The sequence below is a fragment of the Cyrtonyx montezumae genome, unplaced genomic scaffold, assembly GCF_038088225.1.
Source record: "Cyrtonyx montezumae isolate F1298 unplaced genomic scaffold, pur_monq_1.0 scaffold_2, whole genome shotgun sequence".
NCBI lineage: Eukaryota > Metazoa > Chordata > Aves > Galliformes > Odontophoridae > Cyrtonyx > Cyrtonyx montezumae.
This window is the reverse complement of record NW_027071936.1, coordinates 48,019,035-48,034,302: the sequence shown is the minus strand read 5'-3', so window position 1 is coordinate 48,034,302 and position 15,268 is coordinate 48,019,035. Positions and strand designations below refer to the sequence as shown.

The window sequence follows — 15,268 nt, the reverse complement described above, 5'->3', positions numbered from 1 at the left end:
AAACAGAAAAAATGAGGAAAGATGCATGACTGAATTTTAGAGGTTAGATTTTGGGTCACACTGACGCAATCCCTATTTATTTTGAGAAAAGTTAAAGAGTGATAGTGTGAATAAATTTGATTGAACCAACAAGGGATCTGTCAGAGGTTTGAAAAGGTCCAGTAAGCTTGGATAAATGACAAAAGTTTGGATGGCAACAAGTGATAGACACAGTAGGTATACCATGTCATTTAATGGGACTGAGATCATAATAGTTCTGAATTGTTTGGTTTTTTTTTAATGAACAGAAAATTTTTAAGAAATGCAATCAAATCATTCTGACATCTCCTTGCCAAAAACTAGGGTTTTGACAAAAATAAGCCAGTGTTTTCTATTTTTATATTATAAGAAAAAAAAAGGAAAAAAATGAACAGTGTAACAGAATTGTGTAAACTTTCACAAGACTTCCATAAAAGAAGTATTTTTGATATTTCTAAAAATTCCTTTCAAAACAAAAAATATCCATGATGCACAATTCCTTCCCTTGCAAATCTAAAATAATCTTCAAAAAGTATTTAAAGATTCTTTGCAACAGCTACAGATAACGTAAGAAAGATAATTTCCATTCATACAGTGATGATACTTACTGGCGAAAAGTAATCAGTTTGAAAAGGGGCAAGCAGAGAATGCCAATAGGGACACATACCTAAGGCTGACTGCCCTAAATTACCACTGTGGCTAATGAAGTTTTACAAGAGCCTTCAGTGAGGTCCCTCTGACAACTTATCATCAGTTAGCAGTTGTGGAGATGCACGCAAACAGTTCAGTGGGTAGATGAGGCCTCATCAGAGGACAAAAGGATCTGGCAGACCTGAGCAACTCCTCAGATTTGTTTGTCAAGTAATGAAAATAGCACATTTGAGGGGGAGAAGTAATGTAGGATAGGCAGATACAACCTTGGCAATAACCTTGTGCTGACAGAAGGATAGAACAAGGCTCTTCTTGCAGATACTGACACTCCTTACCCCAAAGCATAGTGTCTGCCACTCTCAAAACAGAAGGATAAAGCAAGCTGCACCCACAGAAGCACTTGCACCTTTCCCTTTCCTTACACAGCAGTGCAGACAGCGGGGGCTGCATAACTGGGATGTAACAGACACGTATTCCCCTTGGGGCTGGGCTCCAGGCTGGTCTGAGCATGGAAATGACACATCTGTGTTACAGTTAAGTAAAGTGGGAACAAGAAGCCTGAAATCAATTCAGATACAGAAAAGTTAACAGGCAAAGCCAACTCTTGAGGATGGACCATTTTCTGTAAGGGAGCACATCATGATGCCTCCTCAGGTTGGTTTATTTTAGATGCTATGTGACAGCTGATTTGCTCCCTGAAGGACTTTTAAAGCAAATTACCGGACTAAGAATCAGTCAGGAAAGGAAAGCAGAGCAATTTTAGTCCAGCTTTTAAGTACTGGTCTTACTGCTGAGACCTTACTACAGATAGCACACTTGTTACCTACCTAATAACAGCGCTAAGACAAGAGATGCCAAAGAATCCAGACACTTGCTGAAAGACATCAGACGTGCTACAGAGTTTCATTTCTCACTGTTTTTTTTGTTGCCACCTATATACTAATGGGACAGTTGCAACTAACTTAAACTATAACTTCAACAGACAGGAGCAGAGATGATCTGGAGGTCCCCTGTGACAAGGGGATTCTGGGCCCAGAACAATCCTCTCCCTCTTTGGAAACAGTCTGCCCTCAGAATAGGGAGTTAGACAGGATGAAAGCAGATCTGAAGAGTTCTCTGTACTTTAGAAAGCAATACACTTCTCCCAGGTGCTACATACCTGAAAGCAGCTATTAGACTGCACACAGATTTATTAAAGTAGCAACGTCCCTGCTCTTTCTTTCTTAATAACCTTCTCTGTTATCCTTCTCTTCCTCTAACACAGGAGGGTGTTTTTTTCTAGTGCACATTTACTAATTCCCTAAATTTCTAATTATAGTTCTCTGCTCTACCATCTGTCCCACAATCTTTCCATGCTTATTTTATATTATCAGTCATCTCGCAACCAATTGTTCTGCTGCCTCAGTAACAAATTGTACTTACCTCCTCCTTACCTCAACACACCTGATCCTTTCTCAGCCTTTGGTGCACACTGAGGAAAGCCTCTGAAATCTGCTGAAATACACATATAATCCCTTCAGGACAGAGGCAGAAAGACAAGGAGAGAGGCTGATATCTATATAGATATAGATAGATAAACTACCTATCTATCTATATAAATAAACAGAAGTTGAGATTGGCCTTTTTTCTGTTTACATGCAAACTTCCAGAAATATCAGACAGGCTGACAACCAATTTTTATCTCTCTGAAATGTTTGCCCTTCCCTTTCAATGACATTATCATTTGCCTTTTGCTTATTCATAGCACAGGTACAGTTTAAACAGACAATAAAAGCTGTGTTATTACATAATTTAAAATCATATATGTTGCATTTCTCAAATTTGATAAAGCAAAGCATACTTCTCTTAAAGCATACTGTGACTTGTAATACAAGCTTACATTTGTGGAGTCAGACATCATACATCATTGCCATCCATAACAAGGTCTCACGCTTGAAGAAAAGCCCCTTTACATTCCTAGAGGAGTTGCCACCAGCAAAACATTTATCAGCCTCTCATTGTTCAGCATGCATTTCTCTGACATAATTGGCATCCTGTTCTCCTCTAATTAAACTCAGTTACAGCCTCGTTAATAGCCAGAGCAGCGTTTACCTCAACTGATTGAAAACAGTTGCTTTCCTATATCATTTTCTTCCAAAGCAAGAAAGTCACTCTCCTAACACTGGGTCTTCTTGGTCTCCATGAATGCTGATTTAAGGCGCTGCCAAGAAAATACAACTACAGTGACTTTTGTATGGTCAGTTCAAGGTAATCAGGAGTGATCAGGAAAAAAATCTGAGCCTCTTTCATCTTTCACCGAAGGGAAAAAGTATTTTTACATTAACAGAAGCACTAAATACACAGACCATGAGGCTATAAGTACTCTTTCATGCTACACAAATCCAAACACCTTCTTGAACAACATAGAAGAATGCAATGACTTATTCTAGATGTCTTTCTAAACTCAGTCAGAGGTAACTTACAACCATCCATTACCCATGGATGCTCTGTAACCCATTTTTTGTCGCCAATCTGAATAGTATATGCTTGATTTAAACTGCTCCAGACAAGAGCCTCTTAATATTATTATTTGTTAGTGAAACTATGAACACAGTATGGAAGTCTTGGAAGTATGGAAGCTACATTTCAAAAAATCAGTAGGATTAAAGCTCATCTGTTCATGTTAAGAAACAAATATGCTCCTCAGAATTATTTTTCAGCTTTGGCTTGAAATACCATTATAATATCCATAGTCTGTTCTGAAAGTAATGCCTCCTGTTTTATTATGCTGGCTCATGACATAAGAAGCAGATGTTGCTGGTATGGCAGTAGAGATTAAGCCTTCCTGCCAACATTCCATTACATTCTTCTGCTGTGTGACAGATGACTGTAGAGGGGTAAACTCGTGTCTGACATGGAAGTGCATATGTAGCAGAGGTGTGTCACTGAATTCTTCCACACCAGAATAATTTCACTCACTGACATCCATCAGTGTTTGCTGAACACTCATGGAGACCAAACAGTGAATGGCAACACACTAAGGCAGTGGGTGGTGCATTTCAGTAGTGGTGATGGTGATATGAAAGACAAGTCATGTTCCAGGCAGCCCCACACACAGCTGTCACATCACAAAATGAAGATCAGATCATCCATGTGAATTGTTGTATCACAACAAAGGAACTGTGTGCAGAGATGAATACCAGCTTCAGTGTGCTGGAAACAGCGGTGGCAACATTGAAATGTCACAAAATTTCTGCCAAGTGGGTCCCATGAATGCTCATACAGAAACAGAAAGAACACTGTATGCAAGCTGTATTGGTTCAATAGGTCACGAACAAGTTTGAAGCTCATGGATCACATCATTACCACTGATAAGATGTGGTATCACTGCTACGAGCTGGAAAAATCATCAACTCTGATTGTTAGGCTGCAACACCAAGACTCAACTTCCAGAGTAAGGCCAAAGAAGACGACACCTGCTCTCTTTCTACTCAATAACACCCGGCCCCATACCAGTTTGAAGACCATGGAGCACATTGTCAATCTTGGCTGGACCGTCCTAACACATTCACCATATAGTTCAGATTTGGCATCTTCTAAATTCCATCTGTTCAGACTGATGAAAGAAGGACTGTGTGGGCAACATTTTCCTAGCAACAACACCTACATAGCAGCCATGAAATAGTGGGTCACCTCCACCAGTGCAGAGTTTTATAAGTGCTGGCTCTTGTTCATCACTGTTGAAAACATATAGCTAATGGTGATGACTATGTTCGTAGAATGGCTTGAGCTGGAATGGAACTCAAGGATCACCAGGTGCCAACCCCATAATGCTAACAACAGCTTCCCAGGAAATCTTGTCCAGCAGTTCCTTAAACAGCCCAAAGTTCAGGTCCTGATTTCACTCTTTGCCAGGCCTATGTAACTCAAGATCACAAACTCAACCACAGCATGGTTGCTGCAGCACAGGACGCCTCTGATCTTAATGTCTGTAATGATCTTCTCCACACTGGTGAGCGTCAGGTCCAGCAATGCTTCACCTCTGGTCAGTCTGTCCAATACCTGAACCTGAAAGTTATCATCGATTAATTCCAGGAGTCTCCTGGATCATTTGCAGATCACAAAAATATGAAAAACAGTATTCTTTAACTCAGAATTTGTTCTATCAAGTAGTACTACTGTGCATCTTCTAGCTTCCATGGAAATAAATAGGAGGCATTACTTTCAGAGCAACCTATGTGTATATGGAAGGAGAGGACAAGGAGGAGAAAAAAACGACATTGCACAAACAGAAACATTGTAAAAAATATATTCCTACTTCAGAGGTGTCATATAATTTGTGTTAAATAATTTTTCAGATAATAAGTTAAAATACTTCCATGTGTTATAGCTCATTCAAGCCAGTTAATAAATTTAGTTGTAACTTATCAGCTGAAAAGCTTTAAAGCAGTAGATGAAAAGATCATTCAAATAGTAGCTGTATTTGAAAAACACATAGTAAAGTGTTTCTTATATAACAATGGTAATTTCCATTTATAGTTGCTTTCTGTGAAGATCACAAATGTCCTCACAACAGAATGAAGGACAGCAATTAGCACTTCCCAATAGCAAAACCTGTACAAGCAAGAACCTTTGCACTGAGACCTGAAGGCCGAGATTCTCAAGGGCTGGTCAGTTTTAAGCAGTTTTTGTTCTCCTGTTTTAGAAGCAAGTTTAAGCTAAAACTAAATATGTGAATCAAAGCAAAACAAATGTCAACGTAAAGCTTAGCTCAACTGAATTAACTTCAAATCATTCTTAAACTAAAGAAAGGCTAACTCATGGGTATCCAACCTTTTGGCTTGCCTGGGCTGCACTTAGGAATTGTCTTAGACCACATACGTGTGAGTCACCCCAAAAGTAATGCCTCCTGCTTACTTCCATGGAAACTACAACACATAGAGTGAGCACAGGTACACTGTTGGATAGAGCAAATCCTCATCTATAAAACACTGTTTTTCAACACAGTCATTACCATTAGCTATGCACTCTCATCAGTGAGGAACAAGAGCCTGCACGCCACACTTGTAAAAAGCTGCACCAGCAGAGGTGAACCTGAGTTGTTATCACCAAGGCTGAAACACATCACCCACTGTCTTACTGTGCTCACATGCATTGTTTGGTCTCCGCAAACATTCAGCAAATGTCAATGAATGAGTGCCATTTTTTCCACATAGAGGAACATACCGTTGCTCCATACACACCTCTACGTGTGGAGCCATGCCGCCAGAGTGCCCCTCTGCTGCCATCACACGGCAGCACCACGTAAAGGAATATTGCTGGAAACATTCAGCCTCTACTGCCATACCACCAACAACCACCAGTACTCAGAGATCTTTGATGGATTTTTTCCGATGCTTCATCCCTGAAAACAATTGTTCACAAACGTATGTCACTGCTAAAAAGCAATGACATGGATGAAGTGTAACTGGTAAGTTCTCTCTGCTAACAAAAGACTTATAAAAGTCTAACAGAGGGACATGATCAGTTTTTCAATGTCTGATTTCAATTCTATACATCCCCTTTGAAAATCTGCAGGTCATTTACTTATACTAAAAATTGAGTCACAATTATACAAAATAATAATAACAATAATTTCTTTGTAATCATGAAGTCTGTTCTCGAATTCTTTCACCAAAACAGAAAGCAAGGCTGCATACTTTTCATTGTTTGCAGGTCTGCATTCAGACACTGTGTCAAAATCCATGCACTTACTTGCCATAACTTGAGCTGGCACTGAACTGCACCCCATGCCTTGATTTCAGTTCAGATGGGGCTCACAGCACACCACTGTTTGGTTGTTGCCCAGTGACCATTGCAAAGATGCTGCCATGATAGCACAGGGTGTGGGGTAGGCCAGAGATGCCTAGGCTAACTAATTCAGCTTTCAGAACCATCAAAGCAAATTAAGAGATCTTCTTTGTCCAGAAAAGGCTACATGAGCTGGCTCAAATAAGCCTCATACTGTCTCAAACCTGCCCAAATCCCTTTGTATTACAGAAGAGCTGCACACAAAGAGGGTCAGTATTCATGGCCACATCAGATGGTTCTTGAAAGCTTTTGGGGAAAAAAACACTACCTCAAGATTCCTGCTGTGACATTATCATGGAGGACAACAGCACGCAGCAAGAAACCAGCAGAGGTGTAAGAAGGAGAAATATATATAAGGAAGAGGGGAGAAGCAGCACCAGACAAAGGCACCAGAGCAACTCAACGCAAGCAGCTCTAATAGGCACTGAACTGCAGAAATCTGCCTAACCCTTACTCTAACTTCTGCACTAAGACAGATCAGGCACAAAAACTAAAGGTACAGGCAGAAGCAGGTAGAAGCCAGCTGCTGAACAATTGCAGGTCCTTAGAGGCTCCAGAAACACAGGGGTGGGTGTGAGGCACTGTGCACAGTGCTAGCAGCAAAGTCAGATTTAGAGGAGAAAAAAAAAAAAGGAAATAATATGCTAACAACACAGAGTGTATTATAATTTCTGCCAGCATGATTACTGATCAGCTCAGGCCACGCCTGCTATGAATAAATCAATATTTTCCTTTGGTGTTACATGAATAACTGACTCTAGAAAATAGCCTGACCTCATGCCATCAATTTGCCTTATGGGAAGCGAACTGCTGTCCCTAGACAATGGCAAAAGCATGCAGAACTGCAGGTGAAGAAAAAGTTTGAATGACAATGGACAACAACAATTAACAAGCTGTCCTACTTGATTAACTTGAATTAAAGTAGCCCAAGCCTGTAAAATCAAGAATAATTTCCTTCCCAGGATTTCGACTGTTCGGGTCTGTGCCTTCATTTAGGTTTAGAACATAAAAGTTCTCGAGGGTCCAGATGAGCAAAATGTTTCTTCCCATAGCAAAAGACTGACATATGACCACTTAGCAGATGGCTCTCGGCATCTCACCAGATCAGGCAATGACACACATCCACAGAAACCTTGCATTATACTGAGATGTGGTAAGAGGCAAGCAGAGAATTTATTATAGTAAAATACAGGCACCCAACGCTGCATGTAACTAAGTGCCAATCCCAGCAACATCTCTGTGTCTAACCAGAGGATTAACAGAACACAAGGTTATCTCAGCGCTCAGTAGCTCTCACAGAGCCAACAGAGCAGCTCCCCACACCATGAGAACTGTGGTTCCCAGTCTTCATTCACAAAGGATGTCAAAATGCAAATTTCCAGAGAACAATGACAAGGACGACCAAAGGCACGAAGTAGTGACAGTACGTGTAACATTTCAACAGATGAAGATTCTCCAGACTGGATACAAGACCTGAAGGTGGCAGTGCAGGACCTGTACTACCGCCACACCAGAGCGGGACGCTCCTGCCTGCACCAATACACGGACCAGAGGGCATTAAACCCTGCTAGAAATAGTTAAGACCAGGTGACTCAAATCAGGGAATCCATCACACAGTCAAGGCTAAGCTGTGGGGTTTCTCACTAAAGGATGCCATAGATGTTAGCTGACAATACAAAAGCATGACTAGTTTGTCTTAGGAGTCTCCAAACCATAAAACAGCTGCAGACCAGATAAACATTCCTGAAGAGCACCATTATTTGCTTAAGAACTCTTAAATTCTTCCCAGATTGTTCTACAACTACAGGCCACTATCAGTGCAAGATAGAAAACTCCAAAGAGCTTGAACTGTACTGCACCCATTCTCGTGTAGGTGTTTCTTTTTAACTAATAAAATTCTTCTAAACAAGAGCATAATTTTCAATACAATTACCCACGCATTAATTTCATAATGCTTCACTCATTTTCCTTCTCCCTTGCCTCCCCTTTCTCTCTTTTCAGATTGAAGAAAATCCAGATGGGGTGCAGGTGCTGCAAAATGATACAAAGGTACAAAAGAATCTAAAATGCTTAAAACGAATAAAAGAAAAACATTAAAACCTGTCTGTGCTCCTCCACACCTACTGCTAAAATTAGTTGGAGATTGGAGTTTTCCCAGAGTTTGGGCATCTTTAAAGTCACATCAGAGCACAGATACTCTGCCTTTCTCATGAATACTCTCTTAACTTATTAGTAACTGAGGTCCATTTCTATAATTCCTGAGCTACAAGTACTGTGTGGAACTGAAAGCTCATCTTCACCAAAAAGATTTTACTTATATAGGTAGCATAAGCTACCCTCAGTTCAGCAGAATAAAGAGCACAGACTTTGTCAGAACTTCCCACTCCCCCCACCAAAAAAAACAAAGATCAGCTACTGATCCTTGCTTTTTGTCATAATTTGTTATTTTTAATTAAATTAGCAGCAAGAACAACTTCTATATTAAAAGTCTTCCTGAAGAAGGAGACTTGTTTTAGAAAGACAACACTTCAGTCCCACTTAATGGTTACACCTTTCCTTGGCCACACCTCCAGAACAGGTAAGGAAGTGGAAAAAAGTACTGGTCCTACAAAAGAAAGAGGTGAGAGAAAAAAAAAGTAATCCCGGAATAAGTCAAGGAAGTGTTAGGATTAAAATGAGTAATGAATTAAGGAAAAGGAGGAGACAAAGACAGGAAGGGAAAGGGACAAAGAAGCAAGACTTGAGAGGAAGAACACCAGAAAATATTTTGGCAACTGCATGAAGGCATACCAATTAACAATCTGATGGCTACTCATTGCTTAGTCCACCCACCCAGAGGAATAAAATAAGCAAAGCTTGAAACATGCAACAATCAGCAGAAGGTTCTCTGATGTCTTCCTGGGCTCCTGGTGAACCTCGCTATAGGGGTTAGGTTCTGTGCCACTCTCAGGAGAATGCAGCAAAATCAGTTTAGGTCACTCTCAGGACCTCAGGTAAAGTTAAGTGACACCCTTTCCATAAGATCTCAAGCTTAAAAATGCTGCATAATCATTTTTCTAGATGTACTGTTCTACTACTAATAGTCTAATTAACATTTTTTTCTACAAACTTTTCTTACTGCAGCTACATTTTTGATCCAGAAGAATTACAGCCACCTGGATGCACTCATGAAGGAAACAGCTACAAACAAGATGAGCAAAGAAGCCACAAATCCAAACCCAAACAGAACTGTGAAATTAAAGAACAGAAAAAAGAACTCCCGAAGGATGAATTAAATAGGACAGGAATTAAAAATCGGGTGAACAGTACAGGGGAGACCCTCTGGAACCACAGAGGCAATGCTTTTCCAGATGATAGCCTCGTGAAGTGTGTTGCAAAGCTTGATGTTGCAGTCAATGGCAGCAACTCCCATGCTGGTGTGCACCCCACTCTCAGCCCCAGTACAAACTCAGTGAAGGAAGCCAGCGAACAGGGCACCTCCAGCCAGCCAGCAGAGCCTTCTTCAGTTGACAATGGAGACTTCAACTCTAACCCAAATGAGTGTGGCCAAGAGCTTGACCTGGGAGCAAGCAAACACAGGAAGGCAGACTGCAGTCAGACAAACAGTATTCCAGGTGGGAAGCCCTGGCCTAAAGAAGACAGCAACCTTCTCAAAGGAAATGCAATACTGGAGACACAAACTAATGATACCATAAAACTGCCAGATATAGATTACTGCAAAAACAGCAACCAAATCAGGAACTATGTTGAAAAAGATAGCAGTTCGGTCAATTATGCACATTCAGACCAAATGACTAAGCATTCAGCAGTGCAGGACCAAGAACTTTGTGTAACCTCACCTTCGCATGTGAAGGAAAGCATTATCAAGCCTTTTCACACTGACTCTGCGGGCTTGAGTGAGGACATTCCCAGTGGCATTGCTGCCACAGCTGAGCCCACAGCAGCACAGGTACCCACAAATCACAGCCACAAAGACATCAATGGACAAATTGAAGAGGAAGATGCAGAAGTAGCAGCAGCTCTGGCTGCACTGGAAGCTGCGACTGCAGGTGAAGACCTGGAAGAGGATGAATACTAGATGAAGATCTTTTTCTGATACACTGGGAGGGATCTAGATTTATTTTCCTGGATCTACATGAATGCATGTGCTGTTCGTGTGGACAGCTGTTACAAACTGCATATATAAAAAGTTGGGACAAAATCTCTGTCCCTTCAACTGTTTAAGCAGCTTTCTAATTTCTACTGCCTGAGGCACATACACTCTTCTGTACAAGACCAGCCAGGAGAGCAAAGCATCATTCATTACACAAAAATATTCTGCTGTATATTCACTTTGTCTGGTCTCATACAAACATTACCTTCAGTTTTGACCCTCAGGAGGGCCTGTGCACGCACACTGCATGTTCCAGGTTCAGAAATCTCCATTATTTAAAACTGAACTATAGAAGCCATGGAGTTAAAAATCACAAATTTTCATGTTAGCACAAACAAATAAAGCTGACCCACAGATCTACAATGCAGTGTGAGAGGAGGAAGGCAGTTTGGCTCATGCTTTAGTTCATGTGCAACTGGGGTTAGGATGATATGCTCATCTTTTCTTTCACACCTCCCCTGCACTCGATCTCGTACCCCAGTGATCTGCTTTCATAAAATCACTGAATTGCTCGGGTCTTTCCCAACAAGTCCAACCACAACTAAACCATCCTACCAAAATTCTAACAACCACCCGCTAAATCATATCCCTGAGCACCACATCCAAATGGATTTTAATCACATTCAGGGATGGTGACTCAACCACCTCCCCTGGGGAGCCTATTCCAGCACTTAACAACTTAAAGAAGTACTTAAAGAAGTTTTTCCTGATATCTAACCTAAGCCTCCCCTGGTGCAACTTGAGGCCATTTCCCCTTGCCCTGTCACCTGTCACCAGTGAGAAGAGACTAACCACCCCTCCCATCATAATCACCTTTCAGGCCTTAGCCTTGCTTACCACACAATTCCTGATACAAGCCAGGATGCCTTTGGCCTTCTTGGCCACCTGGGCACACTGCTGACTCATATTGAGCCAACTGTCCGTCAGCACACCAGGGTCCCTTTCCATCAGGCAGCTTTCCAGCCACTATTCCCCAGGCCTGCAGGATTGCCTGAGGTTGTGAGCAAAACACAGGATCTGACACTTGGCCATACTGAAACTCATACAGTTAACCTTGGCCCATGGATTCAGTCTATCCAGGTGTCTCTGTAATGCCTTTCTCCTTCCGGCTGGTCAACACTTGCTCCCAGCTTGGTGTCATTTACATGCTCAACCCTCATCAAGGTTACTGATAAAGATGTTGAACAGAAGTGGTCCCAGCACTAAGCCCTGGGGGGACACCACTCATGACTGGCCACCAAATGGATTTAACTTCACTGACCACAGTTCTTTGGGCCTGGCAGTCCAGCCAGTGTTTCACCCAGGAGGGCTTATGCCCATCCAAACCATGGGCAGCCAGCTTCTCCATGAGGATGCTGTGGGGGTCGGTATTAAAGGCTTTACTGGAGTTTAGATAGACCACATCAGCAGCCTTACCTTCATCCACTAAACAGGTCACCGTGTTGTAGAACAAAATGCAGTTGGTCAAACAGGATCTACCATTCACAAACCCATGCTGACTGGTCTGATCCCATGGTTGACCCTTAACTGATCCATGATAGCTCCTAAGATTACCTGTCCCGCAACCTTTCCTAGCACCAAGCTGAGACTAATAGGTCTGATCAGTCAATTTAGATCATTAAAACAGCAGAAGCCAAGCCAAAGTCAAGAGTAGGAAAGTCAGGTGGTTTAACGAGCATAAGACCCATGCACACAGTAACAGAAGAGTTAAAGAGGGATCAAAATTATTTCCTCCTAGATAGATTAAGACATCTTGAAACTGCAGCATGAGATCTCTGATAAACTTTCCAAGCACACATAACTTGCCTTAACAGGACAGTTTGCAAACAGCTTGTGTCTTCAAGCTCCCCAACAAGATGTGTTGCTTATAACCACTGAGAGCCAGTAAGGTCACATCTCTGATTTGACTGCAGTCACTAAGCTTAAAGCAGGAAAGTTTAAGATTACAAGCTGAATTAAACATAAGACCTCAGAATATCAGACCTGCATTCCTGGTATGTTTAACATTTCAATGATCTGCAGGCTACTAAGTTACTTTTGTTGGATTCCTCATGGAAAGCAAAGGAGTTAGAGAACTACTTGGTGCCACTGTTTGATCAAAAGGTGGATATTAATGGTTGTAATAAGAAATGCTTGAAATTTTGTACTGAAATGTTGTGTTTTCTGAGCCTGTAAAGCGCTCAATAAATTTTTTAAACTTATGAAAAATTATCTGGTAGTTTCTGTACTTCATATAGCTCTGATCATACAACAGTCACTTAAAATAAAAGGTAAACCCTTCATTAGATGCATAGTAAGCTACAACTATATATTTGCCAACAGTATATGCTGAACGCTGGAACCGTTAATACACATATGAGGATCAGAATAAAAGGTGAGTTTTAAGTAATGTGTAAATACTTAAGAATTTGTTTAAATGCAGATTCCCTTTTTTAATCCAAATACTGTAAGATAAAAACAAGTTTTCCATTTCTCTGAGCCTTGACAAATCAAAGTCATTTCTTGTCTTCCACCCAGAGAAGTAAAACAAGGCAGATGAGAGCACACTGTTCGCAAAGGAATTTCAAACTATAGCAGCTCCCAGACACTCTGAACCAGGTATCTCTGCTGAGGCAATGTCCTTGATCACTGGGCACTAGGCTTGCAATCTCTGCAAGGGCCAGATAGGCCATACATGTTTCTTGTGGGCCACATTCCCATTGCCTTAATTGCAAAGGCAACAAACACAGTGCAAAACAAGTACATTAATTGCACAGAAAATACCTGGTCAATGCTGACTGCAAAAGTCAGATAACTGCATACTTCAAATCTGCAGGATACAAAATACTTCTCTGAAGCAAGTGTGAGGCACCATCACCATTCAGATTTCCTTTACCTTCTATTTAAAACTACACAGGTTCAATAAGGCTTTGGGCAACCTCATCTAGTGGGTGGGTTGGGACTAAGTGGTCTTTAAAGTCCCTCCAAATCCACACCATGCTATGATTCTACATATGTATGTGTGCTGAGCGTCAGTTACATCACATACTAGTGTAATCTCAGACACAAACAGTGTTCAAACCAATTTTTGTACATTAATTTATGAAGTAGAACCTATATGTTTCTGTTTTCTCTTGAAGCAAAAAAAAAAAAAAGAGAGCTAGCTGGCCAACAGCTACAGTTAATGTCACTGTATTTGATGCATTCCTACTCGTGTAAGCATAAAGATGCAGTAATGAAGAACAGACGATATGGAAAACTATTACAAAAGCTGGAAATTCTATGAAAAACAATCATCTTGGAAGCTCATATTTTACTGGTTATTCTCTAAAGCTAGTAACACAGCTTAAAGGGAAATCATATTTTTCTGTTTGTAAGCAAAGAGATGCTGAATATGAGTAAGCTTAGAATGTTCTCTTTTAGCAGTGGGTCAGCACTGGGTATTTACAAAACAAACAAACAAACAAAACAGATCACTGCAAAGATCTCAAATATGAACAACAGCAATGGAAGATATCCCAGTCCACCCAACTCAAGGAAATTAACTGAATTTATCCCTAAGTAAATATTAAAGGGCACATTTGTTTACAGAGCAATAACAGATACCAAGATACAATACCACATAATTCTTCAGCAAACAAAACCATAACAAGAAAATAGAAACCTGGAAATAGATCAATTCCACACAGATTTTTTTTAATTATTTTAAAAATGAGCATATGAATAGCAGGGGGAAGGACTGTTTACATGGGTTGATAGTGACAGAACAAGGGGGAATGGTTTTAAACTAAGACAGGGGAGATTCATGTTCAAAGTTAAGAGGAAGTTTTTCATTCAGAGGGTGGTGATGCACTGAAAAGTGTTGCCCAGAGAGGCTGTAGATGACCCATCGCTGGAGGCATTCAAGGCTCTACGTTGCCTGGTCCAGTGTTTGGCAACCCTGCCTGTAGCAGGGGGGGTTGAAGCTAGATGATCTTTGAGGTCCTTTTCAACCCAGGCCATTCTATGATTAAAGAACAAAGGCAAATGGCTGGGCAAGTGTTGCTATGGAGACTCTCCATTAAAAATCCAGAAATAGAAAGTCTATTATTTGCTAAAAGGTGCTTTAAAGTAATCTAAAAATATGACTTTTTAATCATGTAAATTCATAAAACAAGAGACACTGATTTAAAAACATAGAAATTAATATTTCCATCAAGTTGCATCTGCAGTTTTAATTTTCTGAATGTGATTTAATTTTCCATAAGATTAATTCTTGCCAATATATCATATTAGACTAAATAAGAATAGAATATATGAACATTTATAACAGCCTATTTATACAGCACTTCATAAATTTATTCAAATGCTTAAGTTGAACATTTTAATTAAATTGGATGATTTCTCTCAATGGATTATCTATCTTGAATTGTGACATCCCTCCAAAATTAAATGCAGTAGCACTTAGCATGCTAATAACACAAGAAAGTAAGTTTATCAAAGTCAGCCTACATGGGATCTGATTTATTTTTAAAGCAAGTATTATCAACAGAGTTGCTTCAGACATTGTCCCAGGTTTTAGAGTATCTATATTTCATACAGTGTTCAAGAGTGTTGGATGCAGATAAAGAATTCTCATTGGTCTTTTCAATAAGAACT

At 40.5% G+C, this 15,268-nt stretch overlaps 1 protein-coding gene across 2 annotated transcripts in view; it reads left to right on the top strand.

Moving 5' to 3' along the window:
- The window catches only part of CUNH4orf19 (chromosome unknown C4orf19 homolog), a 41,946-nt gene extending 30,659 nt beyond the window's left edge, over window positions 1–11,287 (top strand). For both annotated transcript variants that reach the window (XM_065735684.1, XM_065735685.1), the window contains 2 exons: window positions 8,500–8,547; window positions 9,622–11,287. In XM_065735684.1, the coding sequence (XP_065591756.1) occupies window positions 8,500–8,547; window positions 9,622–10,576 (1,003 nt within the window). In that variant the 3' untranslated portion in view covers window positions 10,577–11,287. The remainder of the gene's footprint in view (window positions 1–8,499; window positions 8,548–9,621) is intronic.
- Window positions 11,288–15,268: the final 3,981 nt, after the last annotated feature.